At 42.0% G+C, this 27,170-nt stretch overlaps 1 protein-coding gene across 1 annotated transcript; it reads left to right on the forward strand.

Moving 5' to 3' along the window:
* Positions 1-9,838: 9,838 nt before the first annotated feature.
* Positions 9,839-25,680, forward strand: LOC137346639 (complement C1q tumor necrosis factor-related protein 2-like). Its single transcript, XM_068010259.1, has 5 exons — positions 9,839-9,902; positions 10,594-10,672; positions 18,075-18,139; positions 20,523-20,681; positions 23,538-25,680. Exons 1-5 carry the CDS (start codon positions 9,845-9,847, stop codon positions 24,287-24,289), a joined length of 1,113 nt encoding a protein of 370 aa, XP_067866360.1. The 5' UTR covers positions 9,839-9,844; the 3' UTR covers positions 24,290-25,680.
* The last annotated feature ends 1,490 nt before the right edge of the window (positions 25,681-27,170 follow it).

Here is a 27,170-nt window from a genome sequence, read left to right on the forward strand (position 1 = left end):
GGGACAAGAGGGGAGCCTTTTGACCCCTCCTCACCTAATCGTAACAGGTCACTGTTGGGGCATTTGGCCAAAGCAGAGTGCAGATTTGATGAGAATTGTTAATGCATCGGGAAGATGGGTCTATGAGAGCTTGTTGTATGGCTCTATTTGCTTGCAACAGCAGGAATCTTTTCTTAATTTTTGCCTTCATTTTGTTTGGCTCCTGGTTGTTACATGGTATTCTCCTCTGTCAGCGCCATAGTTATACCTCTTTGGATGGTAAAATTGTATAGCGTGCAGTGCACAAGGATGGTCTTGGTGGAGTTGTATTGTATGGCATTCCTGATCTTGCCAAGGGTCTGAAGCAATATTTCAAGAATTCGACTATGCATGGATTTGCATGACTCGCATTGGGTGGAATCTTACCGCCTTAAATTTTAAAAGAGGGAGGGGACCATTTCCTGCCCACCTGCCCAATCTTACTGGAGGCAAACAATTAAGAGGTTGTCTCCGGGAACCCTATCCAATTAAGGTTGGCAGGCGGCTGCTCAGGTGGGTGGGCCAATGGGAGCACACAAGGTTGTGGGGCGAGGTGGGCACTGCTGATGTAGGTGGGGAATCAAGAGGGCGCTCAAGGTGGAGATGCCCTCTGAAAGCTGCAAAAAAAGATTAAATAAACTGTGGCCACCGCTGCCAGGCCATCATTGTGGACGGGGAACCCCTCCACAGATTAGCATGCAGGCGCAGCTCTGGCCCTCTGGCACCCGCGGTTCTGGAGGAGGGGGGAATTAAAGCAGGTGTTGCCGCCACCCACAGCCTGCCACCAGGAGGCTGCCCCCGGGCACCTGATGGGCTACTACCTCAGCAGGGGGCCCATCTGCCACTGGTAAGATCAGAGTGGCGTCCCCAATCTGCCCCTAAATGGCATCTTAATTGTCATTAATTGGCTACTTGTTGCTGTTGGGTGGGTAGCTGGTGCCAGTAACCCCCTGCTTTTGGCAACATTGCTCAGAGGTGGGGTTGTGTGGGTTAGATGACCTGATGCGCATATTTCTGATTCCCCTCCAAATCCCGCCTCCAATCCCACCTCCACATATCTCATAAGATTCCAACCATTGCATGTGCACTCTGCTGCTGTGTGTGACTGCTTCAGAGTTGCCATGAACGGTGCTCAAGAGGGGAGCCTTCAGTTTCTAGGAGCCAACTTTGTACCCTTCTTCATAGGTCAAATAATCCTGGCACCATGGACAGGCTTAACAAAAGGACATTAAGACGCTGCCTAGGAAGCGGGCATTCACTTGTATGACACTATTTAGATTGACTCATATTTCTGGAGCCATTTGTGACAGCTTAGACTTGTCAGAGGCATAAAAGCTTAGGGCTGTGGTGATTGACTGAACCATTCCTCTGGCAGAGGTTGGCTGGAGATCCATTTCTAAGAGATAGCTGCTTTATTTCTTGTGAACTACGCCTGTCCTCAGCCATATCAGGGTAGGTGTGCTGTAACAGTGCTGCTGGCAATCCAGAGTAAACTACTTGGCATCACTCTTGTTGTCCCCTTCTTATTTCAGCAATTACAAAAAAAAGATATTTCCACTGAATGCAAACTTTGTAAATTATAATTGCAGCAACTGATAATGTGTTAACCAAAATTCCTGACCCAAAACAGGAAATAAAGCAGCAATGAAAAAACCTTATCATAAATCTTAATTTCCTTCATCCTATTCTCACACTTCTAACTGCAAACTGAGGACTGCTGAGTCTCAGCTTAGTTCTGTGACCATCTGCTTCTCTAGGCTTGGAATCTCTGCAGACTTGACACACCCATCTATGAAGGCATCTAAGGTGAATAAGAACAGAACTCTTTGGTACTGCTGTCTTGAGGGAAAGCAGAATCCTTGGATCCATTTTCTGCCTTCTCACTAAGCATAGATCAAGATATTGGTTGTCACCAGATCTAAGGGAAAGCAGACCATATCAATTATTAGTATCTCTTAATTCTCAAGAGAAAGCATGCTGACTACTCTGTAAATTCTCTGAAATGGTGCCTTTAAGATCTTGCAAACAACGAGATGAAAATTGACCCCTCGATGCTTTGAGGACTGAACAAACTCAAACGGATATATATATATAAAGCTTTCAAAGTCATTCGCATGTTTCTTACCTATTGCTAGCTGGGCTACCATTATTTTGAACTTGACAGTATATTCTACTTGTATTGAAGTCTGCCATTAGTTCCTACTAAATGTGCTGGAGTCAATACGGGTGAATACTTTTGTTACAGTTCTTCCTTATCAAGAAGCCTTGGTAACCTCATAGAACACTAGCAATGAATTTACTTTAAGAGGGTTCTTCTGTGTAAAACAGTCCATTCTCAAACTCCAAACAATCCCAAACTATAACAGTACCAGGAAATCTTCTGGTGACTGACCTTGGAATTGAAGGTATTTATTTAACACGGGAGCAGAGATGCCCTAGAACACATTAGATCTATCCCTGCACAATGTTCTACCAAGGAAATAGAGTCAATTTATTGGGAGGGGGCACAGATACTGGCTCAGCAGAAATAAACATAGGAACAGGATTAAGTCATTCAGCCCCTTGAGACTGCTCCACCATTCAATTAAATTCCATCTATCCACCTTGATTCTGTAATGTTTGCTAAATCAGTCACTCTCAGTTCTAAAATTTTTAATTGACAGCCTCAAAAACGTTTTGTGGTGAGACTTCCACTATCCTTTGTGTGATGAAGTGCTTAGCTCGAATATTAAGGTTATCCCTGGACTTCCCACCTGAGGAAATAGTTTTTCTCAACTACCCTATCAAATCTTTAAATCATCTTAAATACTTCAATTAGATCACCCATTAATCTTCTATACTCAAAAGAATACAAGCTTGGTTGATGCAAATTGTCCTTGTAATGTAATCCTTTATCCCTGGTATCATTCTGATGAATCTTCTCTGCACATCCTTCAAGGTGATCTAACTAAAGCTCTACGTAACTGCAGCAACCTTCCACCCCTTTGTATTCTGCCTCCTTCAGATAAAGGATAAGATTCCATTAGACTTTTAATCAATTTTTAAACCTGTCCTCTAGTTTTCAGTGATTTCTGTACATGAACCCCTAAATTTTTCTGCTCAACCATAGTTCCTAACTTATCACCATTTAGAAAATACTCTAATGTATCTTAGATCAAGTTATTTAGATCCAAAGTGGATGATCTCACACTGCACGACACTGAATTCCATATGCCACAGTTCTGCCCACTCAGTTAATCTATCAATATCCTATTACAGCTTTCTGCTTCCATCTGCACTATTAACTGTGCCATCAATTTGGGGTCGTCAGTAAACTTGGATATACAGTTCTCTATTGCTTCATCTAAGTCACTGAAAAATATAGTGCAAAACTGGTCACATCCCACCAGGTCTTTTGGGAGACCAGATCATTCCCCTGCTTTTCAAAGGAATAATTTAAAAACACATGGGCCAGAAAATTCATCGGAACTGCCCCAGCTGCACAGCCATAACTTAGAGCATAACTGTGGCTGAAACTATCATTTACATGTGCAAACTGGGTTTGCACCACACTCATGGAGAAGTTACAGTGCCAAAGCCAGAGTAACTCTGAAGAACTTCCTGGCTGTAATTTAGAAGGCTAAAAAATGTACACAACATAAATGAAAAACAACTAAGAATAAAGAAAAAAGCTGAACAGGTGAGAAAATGGGGCAAAGAGTAAACATGAAAAAAAGACTTGCATTTATACGGTGCTTTTCACCACCACCGGATGTCTCAAAGTACTTTACAGCCAAAGAAATACTTCTGAATTGTAGTCACTGTTATAATGTAATGAAAGGTGAAAACATTTATTCAAAGTGTTTGCCAAATATTTACATTTATAGTTTAAGGTTCAAATTAAAGTAGTCAATCTGTACCTTATATTCAAGTAACCTTATTACAGTCATATTAGTGTGTATTTCAGAGGCTCAGTGTGGGAAAGTTTTGAAATAAAAACAGAAAATGCTGGAAATGCTCAGCAGTCAGGCAGCATCAATGGAGCATGAAACAGAGTTTAACAGGCGAAAATTTCCCGCCCCCATGGAGACGGGTTGGAGGCAGCTGCGGGGGGACTGGGAAAATAATGGGGAGGCATGTCAGGACCACTCCCCAACTCATTCCTGCCTCCGGGGAAACTTTCCCAAGGACAGACTGGGAACCATGTCAGCCGCCCACTCCATGGAGGCGAGCAGCCAATTAAGGCAATACAGAGCAGTGGAGCAACAGGGCACAAGCATATTGGTCTTATCCCTCTGTGAATGAGTACACATAGCAATAATTGCATGTCATGGGAGAAATGTCCTGCCACAATTATTGGACATCACTGTAATGTACAGATTATTGCATTCAGTCTTGTAAGCTTTTGAATAAAATGATAAAGTACTGTTTAATTTCATTGACACAAAAGTAGCCGATTCAGCATATGATAATTCATTGGCACCTGGTCCACAGTTCACTAAAGTGCTTATGGAATCTAGAAATATTCCTCCAAGTCACAGACTGTACTATTAATAGAGCCCAGTGAACTAGTCTCAGTTGGGAGACTCTGTACAATGTCCCAGGAGAATCAGAATCTAATCTGCTACATCTCTGTCTGATTGAGGGCATGATAACCAGCTAGAAGCTAACATAATGTGAAACACAGTGACTGGTGAAGCACAAACACAGACCTTCCCTGCCAGAAAATGCCCATGAAAACTAGTCATCGTCTGACTGAATGATTGATTGATTATATTTGGATCAAGTCACTGTTTGGCTTGTTATATCTGGACTGATGGGCACATGAAATGTTTATTGCTTGTCATCAGTGTGAACATGATTAGTTTAGCTTCTGTAAAACTATTTCATTAGAAAGGAGCAAAGTGTTGTTGCCCTGTGAATGTTCTATGTATTTTACAGTACTGCATGTGTCAGTTCCATGCATATTGCAACACTGGATGCTCTCAGTTCAATGCGTGTTACACCACCGGATTCTGTTAATGCCATTTTTAATACATTATAGGATGCTTTCAATTCCAGCTATATTACAGCACTGGATGCTCTCAGTTCCATATATATTACTCCACTAGATGCTGTCAGTTCCATGCATATTACACCTCTGGGTACAGTCAGTTGCATGAATATTACAACACTGGATGTTGTCAGTTTCATAAGTTTTTCCTAGTAAACTGATTGCTGCATTTGTTTCTAAAGATTGCCATCTTTAGTACAAACTTAGCAGCCAACTTCAGCAGTCTTTATATGATTAAAACCACTGGGGTTAATTTTCACCTTCACCGCTTGGGCGATAAACTGCCCACTTGTTATAGAACCTGCCAATTTACCAATACGCCAGCTTAATGCCCAAGCAGTGAAGTTGAAAGTATAACTGGTCCCTTGTACTCTAACATGAGACATTGCTTTAGACTGCAGACAATTTGTCAGCCTTTGACTTCTGCTGCAAGTCTTCTGCAGTCTCTAGAGCTGGCTTAGCAGAATTCATCCATCTATTTGTGTTGTACAAAGATGTGTATAACTCTTCCAATTATACTTCTATTATCTCTGTTCTGTAATAGCTGATGAATTAAGTTCATAACAGTCACAAAGAGAATTGATCCATGTATGAAATGAAATCATTGACCAACATATTGTTTCTTCAGTCTCCTCACCAGCACCATATTTGATAAGCCATCAATGACATAGAAGAACCAATGCCCATGGAAAATCCCCATTGACCTTGGCTCACTGGTTCAATGGTAAAAACAAAGGGCTGAATTTTCCCATGGGTCCCAACCCCACAGGTTTCAGATACGCATGTGATGGCCTTATTTTACAGAGGCAGCCAATTAACAGATCTTCTCCATGTTTGCAGAGATTAGGGACAGTGGGTGGGTCCCAGGGGTGGGAGCACAGGACATTGCAGGACTCTGCAATGGAGTCCACTGCCCTCATTGTGAGACTAGTGGGAATGATGCTGAGGGGCAGGCAGATGGAGCGGCAGGGAAGCATTGCAGGGCCATCAGTATCAGTGGAGTGATGAAAAGTAAAATGCATATGGCTATCAGAGACATCTGTCTCCACAATTTCATTACTCAATGGTAAGGCTGCGATATGGTCAGACTGCAGGCTTGTCATTTGCTGCCAGTGAGCTCGTCAAAAGACTCAAAAGTAATGAGGCTGTGACCTCTGGCTGTGAAGCCACCTCCTCTCGCCTGCTAGGGGGCAGATACATTAGGGCCGGCCGTGCATTGCTCAAATAAATTTCAACTGTGTCCGAACATAGGGGCTAATTCCCTTTTTAAGTGCCTTAATTAGCTACCCACCAGTGCCATGAAGGTAGCTGCTGTCGATGGGGGCCCACCTCCGAGAAAGGTGCATGGAGGTGGGAAGACATTGTGGAACTGACCTGATATGTGGCATTCCAAATTTCCACACCCACCCCACCCAGCCTCCAAAACCGTCCCTGTGGGCCTGGGAATATTCAACCCAAATAGAGCTTAACTCCTTTGACTTTGGAATCAGATAACCCAAGACAATGTCCAGGATGTAAATATTAACTGGAGGTCAATAACTCATTAAGTCTTTAACTCCAGTATTCTTCAATCTCTTACCTTTTCTGTCTTACAGATTCTGATTGAAATTTCTGTTTTTGTGCTTGCCAGTCTGTAATTTTCCATCAGTCCACTTTAATGGGTGGAAAGCTGCTGCCTGGTGAACATGGAAATGGAAAACCTGAGCCTGTGAGACATGCTGGGGTATGGATCAGAGGTGCCAACCATCATTGTGTTGCTGCAACTGGAGATGAGTAGCACCCAAAGATTGGAGATCAATTCAGCAGATCCATTGTTCCATGACCTGAACTGTGCTTCACAGATTTTCCCAATGTTACAAGATTAATTTGATCAATTGACTATTCACATTGTTCTTTTATGAAGGAATGTGAAGCCTCCTCATGATTATATTGTAGTAAATGATGCATATAATCTATAAGTGTTACAGTCACCTTTTTCACACTTCTGGCTGATCCTTCAGGTATAAATGTAGAAATCTTTAATAGCTGTCTCTGTTGTCCATGCACAGAAGACTTGCATCAGATGATCGTATCAATAATATGTTTTTTAAAATGATTAATCTCACTGAAAATCATGCAGAACTCTATAAATAATTCCTCCTCAGTCAATGCTTCCATGACAGGTCCATCTTGTTTCATATTATAAGAATTCCCACCTTATCTATGTTACAAGGAGTTTGTAACTTGCCAGCATTATAACAGCTTTAATATGGTTGCTGCAGCATGCATGCAGTGAATGGTTCTCTGTGGTTTTCATTTCTCTGTATTGAAACAGGTGTATAAGTTCATGTCCTGTATTGTGTAAATGTCATTCCTAAAGAGAAAACATTATCTTTTCCTAAGTTTCAAGATATTAAGGGGAACAGATAGTGTAGATTGGGAGAAATTCTTTCTGCTATTTGGGAAGTCTAGGACTAAGGGCATAGTCAAAAAGTTAGAACCAGACCTTTCAGAGTGAAATTAGAAAACACCTTTTCATGAGTAGAATGGTAGGAGCTTGGAACTCATCCACAGATGGCAACTGATGCTAGAGAAGGAGCTAAATGACCTACTCCTGTTCTTATGTCCCTAAGTGGATTTCCTCTTGGATGATAGCTACTGGTTCACTTAAGCCCTTAGAAATAATTCAAATTTATCAATAGGTTATCATGGGTTATTAGATATTTATGTTTTCCAAAGACATTTGCAATTTCCTTACCAGCAATATTTGGATATATGCTTAAAGATGGAAATTGCTTATCTGATTTTTAGGAAAGCACCCTGATATATTCGAACACCATTAGATTGAATGTTTTGATTACTTGTGAAAATAAGCATTTCATCTTCCTTTGTATCAGTTTAACTTCAAAGGGAAAGAGTAAGTTAATTCAGGATAGCAGCCTTTGTTTTTAAGGTCTCTCTTCTCTACTGTTGTATGGATGGAGACTAAAGCGAAACGTGGATACAAGCTATTTCTGAGCAAGGCTTTTTGACTATTGATATTTTTTTTAAAACATTGAGTTATGTGAGGGTTTATAATCTAGCTAAAATGTAATGTTCATTTTAATTTTGCTTTGTCCGTTTTATTTTTTTAATAAACTCAATTTGCATTTTTTCCTATTTTTACAGTGTTATTTGTCCATCTGTTCATAGATCAGGAATGTTTGTTGAGATCCTGTACCATTACTTAGTGCATGCCTGAATGGTAAAAGGGTTTATGGTTCACCCAGATTAATTCACATATAAGGTTATCTTTTGGTCCATAGGACATTGTACCATTCAGGTAGAAACAGACTTTTCTATTGGCTGTAAGGAAAAAGCAGCTGGAATGACCTTGAATTGTAACAAACTCTTGGACACTACTCCATATTGCCCAAGATACCCAACTTTCCATCACACAAGCCAGAGTCCTCAACTTGTATCTGAGAGATTTATATCTGAAAGTTTCATGACGGGCTGTATGCAATCCAAAAAAGCAGGCACAGTGGCGCAGTGGTTAGCACCGCAGCCTCACAGCTCCAGTGATCCGGGTTCAATTCTGGGTACTACCTGTGTAGAGTTAGCAAGTTCTCCCTGTGTCTGCGTGGGTTTCCTCCGGGTGCTCCGGTTTCCTCCCACATACCAAAGACTTGCAGGTTGATAGGTAAATTGGTCATTATAAATTGCCCCTAGTATAGGTAGATGGTAGGAAAATATAGGGACAGGTGGGGATGTGGTAGGAATATGGATTTAGTGTAGGATTAGTATAAATGGGTGGTTGTTCGTCGGCACAGACTCGGTGGGCCGGAGGGCCTGTTTCAGTGCTGTATCTCTAAATAAAAATAAAAAATAAAAAAATTTCCATTTCATGTACTGTCAAGTTTAAAGAGTGAACAAGCAGAACATTCCATCAAAAACCAACTAACAAAGTAGTAACATATAGAGAGGTGTTTGGAACAATTCCATTAGTTCATTTAACTGTATCATCAGTCTCATTACGTTCTTTCTTACAAAGTATGAAGTGTTCAGCTGACACATAGATCTTCTGATTGGAATTTTGAGTCGGTATAGCTTGCAACACACTTTTGACTAGGATTACTATTTCATTCATTCACTATTAATGTCATGGTATCTTCAGTTAGAATTACTCGGATCTGCCTTTAATTAGATAACATGTATTTTAAAAGGAAATGGTCCTTTAAAGTTAGTGACACTGAATGATTGATTCCATCAGTGCCTGGCATTGTATAAGCACATAAAACTCACTGTGCAAAGTGACAAGCCAGAAAAGAGCCACATTATGCAAATTGTGGGAGGGATTAAGCTATTTAAAAGGCTGAGATGCAGAAACATGTTCAGAGAGATTCTGAAAGCCTGAGGTGAGTGACAGTCTGCCTCCCAATCTAGGGGTTATGTAGGTCACTCATTGACAACCTGCAGGGCCTTGTTATATCAATATTAGAATTTAGGATGACAGCTGGGATAATGGCATTTGAAACAAGAATTCTGAAAGGATAGATGTGGTTGGGATAAAGGAGGGAGAGCTTTGATGAGAATCTGAAACCAATGAGCTTCACGTTCAGACTTGAGATTAGTTAATGATTTAGAATAAGGATAGTTTTAATATAAAGCTGCATGTCTTGACAAGTGTTGAGAGTTTGGCCCTATACATCTCCTTACATCATTTATTAATTTACATTCTGAAAGTCTGGTTGAGTTTTTTGTTATTTCTGAGACTGTCACTGAACTGTGAGCCCTGACTCATGTACTGAATGTGTTTCTTTCAGAATGGTGCCCATGTGGTTCTTGTGCCTCGCTGGGCTTTTCCTCCCTCAGACTTATGGAGTTCTGACAGGTAGGGGACTGAACCCAATTCTCTAGATCTGTGTCATGCAATCGTACAGGATGAGAGAGACTGTATTTGACTTCCCAGATCTGTAGTTGCTTGGAGTGGGTGACAGGTAGAACTTAGACAGCACAGCGAGACCATGGGGTGACAGAGAGCATTGAGAATGAAAGTCAGAGCTTAGAGCCACACTGAGAGGATGTCGAATTACAGCCATAGCTTACAGCAAGACTGAGACACTGCAGAATGACAGTTAGGGCTTAGTGCTGCACTGGGAATAGTTTTATCACTTTTATCACGTGGCTTGTCTCTTCATCTGGGAATACTGTTCATAAGTACAGATCATTCATTTTTGCTGATTCTTGAAGGAAGTATATTTCAGTGTGTTAAAATGTGCTTTATTACCATAGGCAGAGTGGAGCCACATTATAGTGTAGTTTTACTTGTTATTTGCATACAGTAAACCACTACTTTCTCAGTTGCCTGTATTCAGTGTTCCATCCAGACACAGTAAAAGTAGGCCAAATTGAGTCATGTCTTTGAGGCTGGGACTCGCAGAATGTGAACACACACTCCATTACAAATCTAGTCAGCTAAATTCTACATTCAAATCTAAAAATTCCTGAACAACTATTAAATTGCTGATAAGGATAACAAAGCTGTGTCACTAATATATGTTATATCTCTATTACATTTATAGAGGCTGCAGTTGTCCTGGCAGATATTGCTGTACAGAATCCCATTGGTCTAGTGGAAAAAGACTACCTCTATGGTGACAAGTAGGTATTACTCTCAATAGTATTGCTTTTACATTGGGCAGTCAGCAAATGTTGACAACCACAGTAACAGTATTAGATTCTAGATTCAGGGTGGGAGTGTACTGTGCAGAGTGGGAACCTTAGGATATCACAATCACTGACACACATTCAATGGAATCAATCAAAAGCAGAGGAAATCCCACTGCTGAGATGCTGAGTATTTTTTTTCCCTCTCCCCTGGGATGGACACCTTGTTGCCATATGAACCTTCTTCTAGTAGGCGAATCGAGATTGGGACTGGAAGACTAGTCACACTGTACCAGTGTGACATTTCCACTGCCCACACCAACTATTCTCACAGCTCTGGGACTAGAGGCTGGCCAATCAGTGATGAGTTATGATCGCTTTTGTGCTGTGGGCTGCTCTTCTTCGGGATCTCAGTATTAGACCAAACAAAACCTTTTTTAAAATATTCTTTCATAAGATGTGGCACCTGGCAAGGCCAGCATTTATTGCCCATCCCTGATTGCCCTTGAGAAGATGGTAATGAGCCACCTTCTATGAACACAGTTTGAAGCAAACTGATTGTGTAATAAATATGTTTTGGTAAATGCCTATACAATTCTGTGAAGTAGATTTAATTCAGTGCAGCTGAGAATCTCCTGCAGTTCTGTGTCATGGTTTGGGATAACTCTAAATATGGTGCAACCTTAGACAATTCACAGCAACCCACACTGAGACGTGGCCTGAGTGACACTACAGAGAGTTCTAAATCCATCACAGATAAGGACCTGTGGCTCTGTGACATCTTATGTTCAATGCATTATGACACTTTTGTGCACAAAATTAAGATAATAGTGAAGTGAGTTTTGCTGTGCTATTTATGAAACTATCTGAAAAGCATGAATCAATATTTGTCTCAGCTACTCAATGATTACTTTTGATGTGTTCTGTTATTTCAATGGATATAAATGCTTGAGACATCTGATACTCGTGATGGCCCTGTGGTTGTAGTAGTAAGTGAATAATAGAAATTCCTATTCTGATACTTTATAATCCCAAAAATGCCAAACACATGAGGATTAAACATGAAATTCTCTAATTACTAGTCAACTTTTGTAAAGGTATCATACTGTCAGGTCATGACAAAGGTTAGGGCATGTGAATTCAGGGGCCAAATAGCTGAATGGATAGCAAATTGGCTAAAAGAGAGAAAGTGGAAAGTAAGGGTAAAGGGTAGTCATTCAGGTTGAAGGAAGGTAGAAAGCGGTGTTCCACAGGATCATGATGGGGCCACAGTTATTCATAATACTGGGCTGTTTCTGTGTTGTGCTTTCTATGTGATTGGATGTAATTTCCTGTGACATTGTACACAGATGCAGTATTGAGGTCAAGTAGGATTAGAGGATGGGGAGATAAGTACATCCAGGTGATGAGTAAGAAGGAAAAGTGGAGATGGAGATAGATAGGTTAGAAAATGGACATAAGCTACCAATGAGTAGACAAGTGGAAGATGGAATTTAATACAGAAAAGTGTAAATTGTTGCATTTTGGCAGAAGGGATAGGTTGAGGCAATATAGACTTAATGGCACAATTCTAAAGAGTGTACGGGGACAGAGGGATCTGGGGGTTCATGTGCATAAATCTTTGAGCAAGGATTTTGATAATATAGTTAGTAAAGCATATGGGACTTTGGGCTTCATAAATGGAGGCATAGAGTAAAAAAGCAGGAAAGTTATGCTGAACCTTTATAGAGCTTTGGTTAGGCCACTACTAGAGTATTGCATCCAGTTCTGGCCACCACACTTCAGGAAGGATGAGGGTCCTTGAGAGGTTGCCGAAGAGATTTACCAGAATGGTTCCAGGGATGAGGGATTTTAGCTACAAGATTAGGTTGGAGAAGCTGGGGCCATTTTCCTTGGAGCAAAGGAGATTGAGGGGAGATTTGATAGAGGTGTACAAGATTATGAAAGGTTCAGATAAGGTAGACAACGAAAAGCTGTTCCCATTAGCAGATGGTACAAGGACTAGGGTACACAGATTGAAGGTTTTGGGCGAAAGATGCAGGGGAGAAGTGTGCAAGAACTTTTTTACACAGTGAGTGATAATGACCTGGAACTCGCTGCCTGCGAGGATGATGGAAGCAGATACACTGAATGATTTCAAAAGGAAATTCAATGGCCACTTGGGGGTTGGAGCAGGGGAATGGGACTGACTGGATTGCTCTACAGAAAGCTTGCATGGTCTCAGTGGGCCAAATGACCTCCTTCTGTGCTGTAATGACTCAATGACTGTATGATTGGAAGGGGAGAGGAGGAGGAAAATAGAGCAAGAAAGACAGGTGAATGAGTGGGCGTACCTAGGTGTTGTCCCGAAATCAAATGAACAGTAGAGGGAGCAGAGATAATTAAGGGTCTGGTATGCTGGACTGGTAAGGTATTGGTTAAGATAGAAAAATTTGCTCAGCGGACAAAGGGGCAAGTGGTTGGAGGTTGTCCAAACCGTTCCATCTCCTATGTGGAACTGGGAGGTGGGTGTGGGGGTGGGGGGGGGGTAGTGGGGGGTGGGGTGCTAAATTGTTCAATATTCAGAACAGGCAAGAGAGTAGTAAGTAGTAAATATTGGTCATTGGTCAAGGGAGATTGTTCTTCCATTACCAAGATTAGGGACTGCATTTACATGATTTGCTACTTTTAACTTAGGGTAAGGAACCATTCTGGAGGCTGGATCCGTACAAGAGACCTCTTTGGGATTCCTTCCAGAAGTTCCATTTATGTAGTTCACTGGAATAGTGCGGGAGGGGAATTGCAACTGTTAGATTTTTGCAGGCTGTACAAATAGATTAAACCAACAAATAACAATTCTGAAAGAGGGTCGTTCTTACAATTCAGTCAAATGAAACATCTTGTTATAGAGATAAACAGTGGTCAAGAGGAGGATTACAGCAATACTTGGACAGTATAAATCAGTAAATTGCCATGTAATGGCTTCTAATATATTGTTGAAATTACCCATCACAGCACCACCAACAATTGTAACCAGTACTGCAGTGAATTCCCTGACACAGCTAACATTTTTCTCATGATCTCTTATGGTGTTCCACATGAGGAAGTCCAAGCACAGTACTGAGGTCAACCAAGCGTGAGTAGATAACTGGATCTAGTTCAGGAGGGGAAAGGGGAGAGGGTGCAGATGGAGAGAAGGGGCAAGGGGAGAGGAGTGGAATAGATGGTGAGGGTGGCAGATAGGAAGGAGGAGGGGTGAGGGAAGAGGGAAAGGAGGTGAAGGAGGAGAAAGAAAGGGGATATGGGTGGGAAGAGAAAGGGCATGGGGCTGAAGGGAGGTGGTGGAGGGGAAGAGAGAGAGAGACCAGAGAGGGAATGTGGACAACGGTACAAAGGCAAAGAAACTACCTCAATTGAGGAGGTTTGGTAAGGTAAGCAAGCCATCCTCCTTGAGGGCAGCAATTAGATCTCATTGAGGAGGAAACTGAGTTCCCTCCACAAGGGCTGTTCTTTATAGCTGATGCACGGAGAGTTGCAGTGAGATAGCTTTGCCTCTTCCAAGCTTAGATTTTTTCCTTGTAGGGAGTGGAAGATTCTGCCTTTGCCTATCAAAATGCAAGAATCATTAGAAATTTTAGCAAGGGTTAAGGGTTACTTCAAGGAACAACAGGTCGACCTCGGTGTAATGGCTGAATGCTGATGGTGGACAATACTTAGGATAGCCACCAAAAAATAGAATACCATTAGAAAAAGGAATTATTGAGCAGGAAATATTTAATATAGAACATGATCATACTTCACAAAACAGTTACGTTTTGCTGAGAACCTGAGATTAGAGCAACATCTTACTGTACTGGACCTAGTGCCTCTATAATGGAAATGTATGCAAACTCACAAAACACAGCAGAACTGAAAAAATAGAAATAGAAATTGCTGGAAATATTCAGCAGGTCCAGCAGCATCTGTGGAGAAAGAAACAGTTAACGGGCTGGACTTTGTGGAGGAGGTGGTGCTGCCAGTCCCAGACCAAAAAAGCAGGGGAAACCCCATCTCAGCGGGGGTGGGGCAGGGGGGTGGTCCATGTGATTGTAGGCTTTGTGGACAGAGGTCCTCTGTGGGTCACAGACCCCCAACCCCCGGTTAGATTCCAACGATGGCGGTAAGAGGCCAATAGGTGGCTGTTAATAGGCCACTTACGGGCTTCAATTGGCCTCTGGGTGCAAAGGCCTTTGTTAGCCCATTGCGCCCCAGCAAAATCGCTTAGCAACAGGGAGGTGACGGGCCCTCCATCACCCCACCCCCCCACCCCCCCCCCCCCCCCCCCCCCCCACCATCTGTCGTAATTCTCTGGGCACCCTAGCCTCTGACCCCACCTCAGGGGGACCCATAAAATCCAGCCCAACATTTCAGGTCAGAACTGAAAAATGTTAGAGTTAGGCCACATTGTGAGCAGAGAATACTGTATACTAAATTGAAAGACGTACATGTAATTCGCTGTTTCACCTGGAAGGAGAGTTTGGTGCCATGGACGGTGAGGAGAGAGGAGGTAAAAGGGCAGGTGTTGCATCTCCTGCACATGCATGGAAAGGTGCCGTGGGAAGGGGCAGGGGTGATTGAGGAGTAAACCAGGGTATCACGAAGGGAACAGTCCCTTTGGAATGTCCTGGGAGGGAGGGAAGGGGGTGAGAGCAGAAATGTGAGATATGGGACGGACACGGTCGAGGTCCCTGTCAATGACAGTGGGGGGTTGGTGGGGGGGAGTTCTTGTTTGAGGCAAAAGGAAGACATATCAGAAGCGCTGGTGTGGAAGGTTGCATCATCAGAACAAATGCAGCAGTGTCGGAGAAACTGAGTGAATGGAATGGAGTCCTTACAGGAAACAGGGTGGGAGGAGATGAAGTGGAGATAGCTTTGGGTGCCACTACAGCCTATCCCCAAAAATAGAGACAGAAAAGTCGAGGAAGGGAAGGGAAGAGTTGGAGATGGACCATGTTCTTTTTATTCGTTTCATGGGATGTGGGCGTTGCTGGCCAGGCCAGCATTTATTGCCCATCCCTAATTGCCCTTGAGAAGGTGGTGCTGAGAAGCCTTCTTGAACCGCTGCAGTCCATGTGGGGTAGGTACACCCACAGTGCTGTTAGGAAGGGAGTTCCAGGATTTTAACCCAGCGATAGTGAAGGAATGGCAATATAGTTCCATGTCAGGATGGTGTGAGGCTTGGATGGGGAACTTGCAGATGGTGGTTTCCCATATATCTGCTGCCCTTGTCCTTCCAGGTGTTAGAGGTCACGGGTTTGGAAGATGCTGCCTGAGTAGCCTTGTGCGTTGCTGCAGATGGTACACACTGCTGCCACTGTGTGTCGGTGATGGAGGAAGTGAATGTTTGTGGACAGGGTGCCAATCAAGCGGGCTGCTTTGTCCTGGATGGTATTGAGCTTCTTGAGTGTTGTTGGAGCTGTACACATCCAGGCAAGTGGAGAGTATTCCATCACGCTCCTGACTTGTGTCTTGTAGATGGTGCATAGGCTTTGGGGAGTCAGGAGCTGAGTTACTCACCGCAGGATTTCTAGCCTCTGACCTGCTCTTGTAACCATGGTATTTATATGGCTACTCCAGTTCAGTTTCTAGTCAATGGTGACCCCCAGGATGTTGATAGTGGGGGATTCAGCGATCGTATTGCTGTGAATGTCAAGGGGAGATGGTTAGATTCTCTCTTGTTGGAAATGGTCACTTGTGAGGCGCAAATGTTACTTGCCACTTATCAGCCCAAGCCTGGATATTGTCTAGATCTTGCTGCATTTCTACACAGACTGCTTCAGTATCTGAAGAGTCACGAATGGTGCTGAACATTGTGCAATCATCAGCGAACATCCCCACTTCTGACCTTATGATTGAAGGAAGGTCATTGATGAAGTATCTGAAGATGGTTGGGCTTAGGACACTACCCTGAGGAACTCCTCCAGTGAGGTTCTGGAGCTGAGATGATTGACCTCCAACAACCACAACCATCTTCCTTTGCGCTAGGTACAATTCCAACCAGCGGAGAGTTTTCCCCCGATTCCCATTGACTCCAGTTTTGCTAGGGCTCCTTGATGCCATACTCGGTCAAATGCTGTCTTGATGTCAAGGGATGTCAGTGGCAATCTAACTTCACCTCTTGAGTTCAGCTCTTTTGTCCATGTTTGAACCAATGCTATAATGAGGTCAGGAGCTGAGTGTGAAGGTGAGAGAAGGATGGAAACTGGAAACAAAGTTGATAGAATTTTCAACTTCAGGATAAGAGCAGGAAATGGTCTCGATACAGTCAACAACGCACTGGAAAAATAGTTGAGGGAAAGGGCCTGAGTAAGACTGAAGCAAGGAATGTTCCACATATCCCAGAAAATGCAAGCTGTATGCGTACCCATAGTAAGAACTTTTTATTTGGAGGATGTGAGTGGAGTTAAAGGAGGAGTTATTTAATGTGAGAACAAGTTTAGTCAGGCAGAGGAGGGTTCTGATGGATGGGGAATGGTTGGGCTTCCCTTCAAGGAAGAATCAGAGAGCCCTCAGATTGTCCTGGTGGGGGATTGAGGGGTACAGAGATTGGACATCCATGGTGAAGAACAGACAGTTAGGGCCAAGAAATTGGAAACTGTTAGTGATAGAGGACAAAGAAAGAGTCCTGGATGTAAATGGAAAGAGACTGGACAAGGGTAAAAACCACAATTGATGTGTTTTGGTTGTAAGATCGCTGATAATTTACATTGAAAAGATTTATCACAACATTTGCAGAATTTTGTGACCCATCTGCCATTTTTAATATATTATAGATGGATAATTAACCATCAGTGTGACTTTCAACTGATGGCTCCAAAGTAAAACTATTTTATACACAGTACAAGCCTGCTTCTGCCTTGCATCAACTTACACTGTTATGAGGAAGAGTATTTTTACTCAAACAGTGATAAATGTTGGAAATAGTTTGCCAAGTAGGGAACAGAGGCAAAAAGACCAGAAATATCTAAAGCATAGTGGGATGTTGCAGTTGGGAGGATTGGAATATGAGGGGGAAAGGGCTTAAATAGGAAAGTTAATGTACTATAGAGAGATGGGCTTTGTTGGAAGATTTAGGGGACCACTCATGGGAGTTAGGTACCAGATGCTGGACTATGCTGAGGCACTGAATGTACTCGAAAGCTGGCTTCAATAGAAAATGTAAAGAACTAGAGGAATGAGCTTCAATAGGCTGAATGGCCTTTTATTTTCTGACTTTGGGTTTTATCTTGTTGAACAGACAAATTGGTTCATTTTGGAGAATCTGTGTTGCTATATTATCAAAAGTGCAGTCTAGAATAATCTTGCATACCAAGAGTTCTTGCACAATGGTTTTCCATTTGTTAGGTCACTTCATCTGGCTCCTTCTTTATTTTCCCAGCTCTGACATCCAAAATGCTGAGGACCTTGATGTTGAAGTTGACGGTCTCCAAAAACGTGTTCAGTGTGAGTTGAAAAACTACTCTATCCACAATCAAAAAAATCGTGAGGGGCAAGAGGGTACAATGTAGAAAGAGAAGGCCCAAGCCTATTGCGCATAGAACTGTTCTGAGATGGCAACAGCATTAATACAGCACCTACAACACTGCAATTTAGATAACTGACTCTTAACTCTAACTCTAGCCAACCCTACCGAAAGCATGCTGGAACTAGTAGAGATTGACAACTTTATTCCACTGCAATCAGGGAAACAATAAGCCTCCAACGTCCGGAGCACAAATGTAGCTTTTAGTTAACTATGTAACAGGCACCAGAGCAAACAATATAAACTCAGCAGTTTTTCCCACTAACTATGTAACAGCTTTACGAATTCTAGCACATTTATTTATTTGCGAGACTTAATCTATTTTTCACAAAATCTGCTGGGTCCAGCTCAATTGCAAGGGGCAAATATATTTGCACAAAGGTTGATGAAAACCTCAGAGAAGGGAAAGAAAATTAGGGAAAAAATTAGGCAATGAGTTTGTTTAATATTTGCAGAAACGGGAGATGCCGAGAGTTTAATATTCACAGGAACAGGAGATACAGAGAGCTTAATTAGTAGTATTAGTAGAGAAATGGTGTTGGGGAAATTGGTGGGATTGAAGGCCAATAAATCCCCAGGGCTTGATAATCTACATCCCAGAGTACTTGAGGAAGTGGCCCTAGAAATAGTGGATGCATTGGTGGTCATCTTTCAAGATTCTATCGACTCTGGAACAGTTCCTACAGATTGGAGGGTAGCTAATGTAACCCCACTATTTAAAAAATGAGGTAGAGAGAAAACAGGGAATTTTCGACCAGTCAGCCTGACATCGGTAGTGGGGAAAATTCAAGAGTCATTATCAGAGATTTTATAGCAGAGCACTTGGAGAACAGTGGTAGAATCGGACAGAGTCAGCATGGATTTACGAAAGGGGAATCATGCTTGACAAATCTACTAGAATTCTTCAAGGATGAAGCTAGTAGAGTTGATGAGGGGGAGCCGGTGGATGTGGTTTATTTGGACTTTCAGAAGGCTTTCAACAAAGTCCCAAATAAGAGGTTAGTGTGTAAAATTAAAGTGCATGGGATTGGGGGTAGTGTATTGCGATGGATAGAAAATTGGTTGGCAGACAGGAAACAAAGAGTAGGGATAAACGGATCTTTTTCCAAATGGCAGGCAATGACTAGTGGGGTACCGCAGGGATCGGTGCTAGGACCCCAGCTATTCACAATATACATTCATGATTTAGATGAGGGAACTAAATGTAATATTTCCAAATTTGCAGATGACACAATATTGGGAGGGAGGGTGAGTTGTGAGGAGGATGCAGAGAGGCTTCAGGGTGATTTGGACAAGTTGAGTGAGTGGACAAATGCATGGCAGATGCAGTATAATGTGGATAAATGTGAGGTTATCCACTTTGGTAGCAAAAACAGGAAGGCAAATTATTATTTGAACGGCTATAAACTGAGAGAGGGGAATATGCAGCGAGACCTGGGTGTTCTCGTACACCAGTCGCTGAAGGTAAGCATGCAGGTGCAACAGGCGATAAAAAGAGCAAATGGTATGTTGGCCTTCATAGCGAGAGGATTCGAATACAGGAGCAGGGATGTCCTGCTGCAATTATCCAGAGCCTTGGTGAGGTCACACCTGGAATATTGTGTGCAGTTTTGGTCTCCTTATCTGAGGAAGGATGTTCTTGCTATAGAGGGAGTGCAGTGAAGGTTTACCAGACTGATTCCTGGGATGGCGGGACTGACGTATGAAGAGAGATTGAGTCAGTTAGGATTATATTCACTGGAGTTCGGAAGAGTGAGTTGGGATCTCATAGAAACCTACAAAATCCTTACAGAACTTGACAGGGTAGATGCAGAAAGGATGTTCCCGATGGTGGGGGAGTCCAGAACCAGAGGTCATAGTCTAAGGATACAGGGTAAACCTTTCAGGACTGAGATGAGGAGAAATTTCTTCACCCAGAGAGTGGTGAGCATGTGTAATTCGTTACCACAGAAAGCAGTTGAGGCCAAAACATTGTATGTTTTCAAAAAGGAGTTAGATATAGCTCTTGGGTCTAAAGGGATCAGAGGATATGGGGGGAAAGCGGGAACAGGTTACTGAATTGGATGATCAGCCATGATCAGAATGAATGGCGGAGCAGGCTCGAAGGGCTGAATGGCCTACTCCTGCTCCTATTTTCTGTGTTTCTATGTGAATGTTCACAGGAATAGGAGATACAGAGAGTTTAATATTCACAGGAACAGGAGATACAGAGAGTTTAATAATCACAGGAACAGGAGATATGGAATTTAATATTCATGGTATAAATGTTTTATTCCCTATTGCTCATTGTACATTTGACCTCAGTTTCCACTTGCGGCAATGTTCCTGTGATTAAATATGGAATCTGCAAGGTACACAGCAGAAAAGCTATAGTCACTTGTCAGAAGGGATACGAACTTCTGGGAAATAACGTGATCATCTGTAACGAAAATGGTTTTTGGAGCTCTGCACCAGTGTGTATACGTAAGTACATTAATGTTCCAACTTCACATAAGCTGGTGTTTAACATTCAAATTGAATAGACAGTACTGTTAATACCTTCATAATATCAACAGTCGGGATCACAGAATGTTTCAGTACCAAACAGGCGATTCATCCCATCAAGTCTGTGTCAGTGTTTTTCTCCATATTAGATATGAAAACAGAAATTCCTAGGGTGCGATAGGATGAAGTTGGGGTAAGTTGCATTTGGAAGGCTAAAAGGTTGGCGTACAATCCATATCCCCCGGGTTTCCGCCCCAGTGAGAATGCATTTTGAAGTGCTGATTGGCAGTGGAGATTGGGAGGGTCACGCGGTGGGGTGTTGCAGTTGCAAGTATTATGCTTGCTCCCATTTTGTCTAAAGAGAATGCTGTTCCTTCATGTCCCTTAATTTCCCCTCTTTCAATCAGGCACCTAACTCCCTTCTGAAATAATTATTGGACTCTGCTTCAAAGCATTTTGAGACATCCACTTGCCAGCCACACTCTGCATAGTTTGCTTTTAATTCATTTTGAGATTTATTTAAATTTGTACCCCCTCTTGCTAACCAATGGAAACAATCTATGTTATCTATTTTTATCATAACCCTTCCTAACTCTTTCAGGTTATCCAATCTTTCTTCATAACTTATCTATCACATATTTCACCTGCTAACTACTATAGCTGAAAACGTTCACATGTTTTGTTACTAAGTCTCCATGGCTCAAGCTATTCTGATCCCTTCACGCCAGCTGGAATGAGCCTGGTCATTGGCATCTTCCTTGTGTTACATCCAAATGCTACAAACATCCATTTGCTCGTCATTTAAAGGAGAAGTCTGCCAAAATCATCAAGAGACATTAATACAAAAGTAAAATATTGTGGATGCTGGAAATCTGAGAGAAAAACAGAAAATGCTGGAAATACTCAGCAGGTCAGACAACATCTGTGGAGAGAGAAACCAAGCTAACGTTTCAAGTTAACCTTTCATCAGATGCTGCCTGACCTGAGTATTTCCAGCATTTTCTGTTTTTGCATCGAGAGATTGTAGTGCTTGTGACAGACTGGCCCATCTGTGGCACCTCACCCATCTTGAGGAGCTCACCGCTCAAATTATTTTAAGTGGAGACCTTAGAGGGACTTGGCAAGGGAAAGCTTGTTTGATAGACCAACAAAGTAAGTCTGTCTGTGCAATTCTTCCACTTTCTATCTCTTAGAGCTCATTCAGTGCCCATCAGCTGCCATTTCCTGCAAACCACATGCTAACACATGTTCCCTTTCAGGATGATGTATCATGTGATGTGAGAAACACCCACAAAGCACTCTTCAGTAATCATAAAGCAGCACAAAAAAAATTCCAATTCAGTGGACAGAAACAGATGGAAACTTGGAGAAGCACCCAGCACTACTGAGGACGAGCAAGTGAAGTTGGTACCAGATGGAAGACAGCATGTGGAAGGCAGGGCTAGGGACAAAAGTGCTGCTTCTGCATAATCAATGGAATTGTACATTTCAGGGGGCTGTATACTGAGACAAAAGTATTAATTACAGGAAGATCTTCATACAGTTCTTTGAGAATCTGCACAAAATAGCAGAAGATAGAGCATTGCAATTCCAGTATGTGGGTAGGTATGTGAGAGCATTTTGGAACTTGCAGAGCATCAATGGAGCAAGTGGAAACTGGAGGAGAATCCAGAGAATAGAGTACCCAAATACAGAGGAAGCTTGGCTGATCAACACTATAGCTGACCTTTCTCTTTGGATGCTAATGCACTACACCTGTGGAGAGCAAGCTGTATGCATTTTACTCCTCTAGCTACCTAATTCATCTCATTTGCTGACTTAATACGTTAAATATTATTCATTGGTCTTGAAGGAATTTGGGATGTCCTGACAATATGAAACATGCTGGCTCTTCCTTTCTTGGTTTTCCACCCTCAACCTCACTTAAGTTTCTGATGGATTTGCTGCAGGCAAGGGCAGAAAGCTGCCACCTGAGGCACCTCCCCACTTTCCTTGCATTTTCCAGAGGCAGGCCTAATTGGCACAGATTATATTATGGATGTGTATAATTTGGTGCTGATGAGCAAAACAAAGCTTCCATCATGTTTCCCACATTTACCCAAGTTTTATTACTGATGCTGTGGCCACCTATTAGTGTTAAGCATTCTATGACCATTGAAAGAGAGCTAAGGCCATCAGAAGACCAATTGGAACAGCCTGCACAGGACTAACCAGAAAAGTAAACCATTTTCAGGCCCAATTTTTTTTCACCAGACGTCATAGTAGCCACCTCTTCCTGATGCTGTGGCAGGTCCCTGGGCAAGTTTTTGCTTCAGTCTGGTGCAGAGAGCTGGTGGGGCTGCACCCGATGTCTAAAGTATCCATGCTGGACATGCAATAGAGATGAGAAGACATCTCTAGGATGAACAGAAGCCTGGGCTTGTACCAGTTGAGATATTAAAAATGCTACTTTTTGGACTCTAAGACGCATTATTATATTCCTGATAAGTCTCCATCATACAACTCCTGGTTAGCTTTTCTTGTGCTCAGACTAGACTGCAGAGAAATCTACCCTGACTCACCTGTCAGAGACCTGTATGTATTCCCAATAAATATCTGATAACTTGACTTAAAACCAAAGTATAATTTTTTAAAAATTGTATAGCACCTCTGTTAAAATATCATCTTAAGTAATTTCACGCACAATATGTCACTGCACAATTACTTGTCAGTAATTATCTGTTTTTCCTTCTAAGAATCTGAATTTTACACTTCAATTTTATGAAAGAAAATAGAGTGCTTTATCAAATGATAACTGTCAGGGTTTGTAACTAAACACCGTGATTTTTTTTTTAGCAAGACCAAGATTCTATATAGGACCAAAGGGTGAAACAGGTGATCCGGGAATTATGGGACCGAAAGGTGAACCAGGTGATGCTGGACAGCTTGGACCAATGGGGCTTTCAGGCCAACCTGGAAGAAAGGGCCCGAGGGGTCCTCGAGGTCCCCGTGGGGCTATAGGAATAAGAGGATCACAAGGTTTCCAGGGAACACAAGGAACAGCAGGTGCAAATGGCATGAATGGACGCAATGGGGAAAGAGGAGCTGATGGTGACCCTGGAGCACCTGGAGCACCTGGTCCTCAAGGTGGCCAAGGAGAACAAGGATTCAGAGGACAACCAGGTGACCCAGGACCAATAGGCGCTCCAGGAAACTTCATTCTGTGGAGAAGGTCTGCCTTTTGTGTCAAACTAGGCGGTGGCAGAGTAATCTCTGGGCAACCAATTGCCTTCCAAGAAGTACTATATAATGAAGATGGTGATTATAATATGGCCTTAAGAACATTTGTTTGCCGTATTAATGGTGTGTATGCCTTTCACGCTTACTTTGAAGTGAATACAAGAAGTGCACTTATTTCATTGATTGTAAATGGTCAGGTAATTTATCGCAATTACCAAACATATTCTTCATTTGCTGAATTGTCAACTGTGGGTACAATTGTGAAATTGAATGTAGGTGATAAAGTTTGGGTACAAACTGAAGATTCCGAAAATGGTGTTTGTCGTAACTCTTATTTCATGGGGTATTTAATTTATGAATGTAAATAGAAAAACATTATTTGCAGACATAAGTTCATATTTCATGTGTATCTAATTCTAATATTGATCTTAGCTATCGTATCTCTTCATCATTCCACTGCCCCACAACTATTATGTTTTCACAGAACATCCATTAAATAATCTCCGAAAAAAAAATCAAAATGTGCTTAATTTAGTTTTATAGATGCAAAAGTCTGGAACAAATCTTATTTTATTTGTGGACTTAATGATCATTTTGTACTTGTTTGCATGTAAAGAAAACCTAAATATGCTTCATGAGAGCCAGTTGCAGGGCTGAGAGGATAAATTCCATGTTTATCTTCCATTGGCTCTAGTGATGGATCAGGCCCAGACTGTGTGAAAGATCACCCCTCAAATCCCAGGTTCACACCAGCAATTTGATCTACAGACCACAAGTGAGGCTAGGTGGTGCATTAAGACAGGCCAGACACCAAAATAACCTCTTAATAAAACAAGATCACATTGGGATATTTTCAAATCTTCATCATTGAATTATTTTATTCAGGAGATCCTAATTTCAATGGATGCAATTGGAAAAGCAATAAACAAGTTTTATTGCGCCTTTAAGCAGTTTAGACAACTCTCTGTGATAATTTGTACAAATTTAGATATGTCCCATCATGAAATGTGATTATGAGGAATATCAGCAGCAGATCATTTGAGATGAACTGAGACCTTAATATCAATGATGGTCAATCATTGTAACTGCCATAATCAGACATTCTGTATCCACAGGACATCCAGTGTCAATCATGAACATTGTGAGCAAGTAATGAATCTTGAGAGGTTTAACACACCAGCATCTGTTTAACAATCGAAAGTTAAAGGCTCTTATTTAAGTTCATTACTCTCATGGGGCTATGGATTTGCACATTTTAATGTCTTTTCCGCTGTGACCTGTCATCGTACCACAGCAGCAGCTCTGATAGAGGTTGCTTTAAACTAAGTGACACTTCTCAGCTATTGAGAACTCTCCTTTGTGCCCACCCATAATCCATAAGCCCTTTTTTTTATGGATGTACAAAGTCTACTGTTGCAGCATGACAAATACCACACCGACATGTTAACAGAATTTGCAATCTAGATCAATGGTTGCAGGTAGCTGTGGGCCTGCCCTTCATTGCCTGGGCCCCCAGTATCTGCAGCTTACTGCTCAGTGTTACTGGTAAATTGTAGAAAAGCTAGAATACGAAGGAAAGGTTCTCCTCTTTGTATTCATTTCATGTCTGGGTTTGTTTCACTTAGAACATCTCACTTGACCTGTCACTCACAATTTTGATTGGGGCCCAGATTTAATGTGGGTATAATGGGACTGATCAATAATTGCTAAATTACAAAATGTGTCTGTAATTTACTCTCAATGTTATGAATGACCTATTGTAACATCATGGCTGGATCAGCAGCATAATAAAAACACAGTAGATTAGTCGGACTGAAATCAGATTTCCTTCAATGTTCTTTCTGAATGTTCTCCTCTGTGATATTGTGATTCTATTGATATTTTCAGTGATATGCAATAAAGTAAATCCTACTTTCACATGCAAGGTGGCTTCAAATGGATTTTACACATTTTGTATTGTTGCAAGTTTTGTATCTTGCCTTCGATATTCTCTTCGATACAGCAGTGCGAGTCACTTCCATTAGTAGCCTCACATTTAGTGGTGTGCTCCAACTGCCCAACAACCGAGGAGTAACGATACCATCCCCTTGTAACGGGAACTGGATTTTCATGTATTTTACACGTGTACTTCTTTAATCTTTTCAAAGAAGGGACCAAGAAACATTTGGTGAGGTGGGGCCCGATATAGATCATTGAGTTGCTTCATTTCACAGCAAGTGACCATGCAGAGTAAGAGTTGTGATCAGATTCATTTAACACAATCAGTGGAAGTTGTCTTTATGTTCTAATACCAACAGTGAACACACTAATCTTGCCCACAAAACTAACATGACTTACTTGGCTATGGGTGCTTTGCACAGGAATAATGAGTGCACATAATTTGCCTCTATTTTGTTCCAGAATAGCGCTGCCACTGAATTACCTAAATAGCTGTGCCTGAAGAAGATTCCTGCAAGTGAATGCCTCAAATCTATGCATTCAGACTTTTCTGCTCCAGCACCTGGTGTAGTTCAGAAAAAAATCCCTGGCCTCCAGAGCTACAAGTTTAGGTGTTGTCAATCTTAAGAGGACAAACTGCCCTTGACAAGGAAGGTCTATTGTTGGGGTTCTGAATAGGAAAATGCATTTTAGTTTCAGAAATTGTTGCAGATGTCTGTAACTCTCTCCAGCTATGGCATGCTTGGTATAGCTGTTCCCTCTTTTTATGAGATAGTGTATTTAGACACAGATGAAGAGCATCAATTTTAAGCCTCTTTGACAACTGATGAAGGTAGGTGCACGGCCCTCTCCAGAGCCTCCATCAACTGCTTCATTAGCAGGAATCCTCCTTCTATATTTCCATACAATAACTCCATCCCATAATTCATACTACAGAATCCTCCCAGTCAAGCTGTCGCTCTCGTCCAATTCCCAAATTTTCAGTTGACACATCCACACTTGTTTTCTCTGTCCCTGTAGGTACAAAGACACAAATATAATAGTGATCAAGTTCCAACTTTGATTTATTAAAATATGGTGCGTGTGTGCACCTGCTCTTTATCACCATGGTACTTCCCTCAAACCAATTTTTTCCATATTAATGTTCAAGGTTCATTGCTTCCTATCCTCCTCCTTGTGTAAGGGAGCTAAGCTGTGATTCCAGAACATGGTGCTGGGAAATAGATGATCCTTAATCTCCTTAAGCATGCCAATGGTTCCAGTACAGGCTGTGACTTCTGTGCACATGCTGTGACATCCCAGGCCATCCTG

Source organism: Heterodontus francisci, chromosome 30 (genome assembly GCF_036365525.1).
Source record: "Heterodontus francisci isolate sHetFra1 chromosome 30, sHetFra1.hap1, whole genome shotgun sequence".
NCBI classification, from domain to species: domain Eukaryota; kingdom Metazoa; phylum Chordata; class Chondrichthyes; order Heterodontiformes; family Heterodontidae; genus Heterodontus; species Heterodontus francisci.

Coding starts and splice junctions, on each gene's coding strand:
- LOC137346639 (XM_068010259.1), top strand. CDS start 9,845: ATGTGGTTCTTGTGCCTCGCTGGGCTTTTCCTCCCTCAGACTTATGGA. Junction 10,673..18,074: donor GACTACCTCTATGGTGACAA/GTAGGTATTACT, acceptor TTATTTTCCCAG/CTCTGACATCCAAAATGCTG. Junction 20,682..23,537: donor CTCTGCACCAGTGTGTATAC/GTAAGTACATTA, acceptor TTTTTTTTTTAG/CAAGACCAAGATTCTATATA.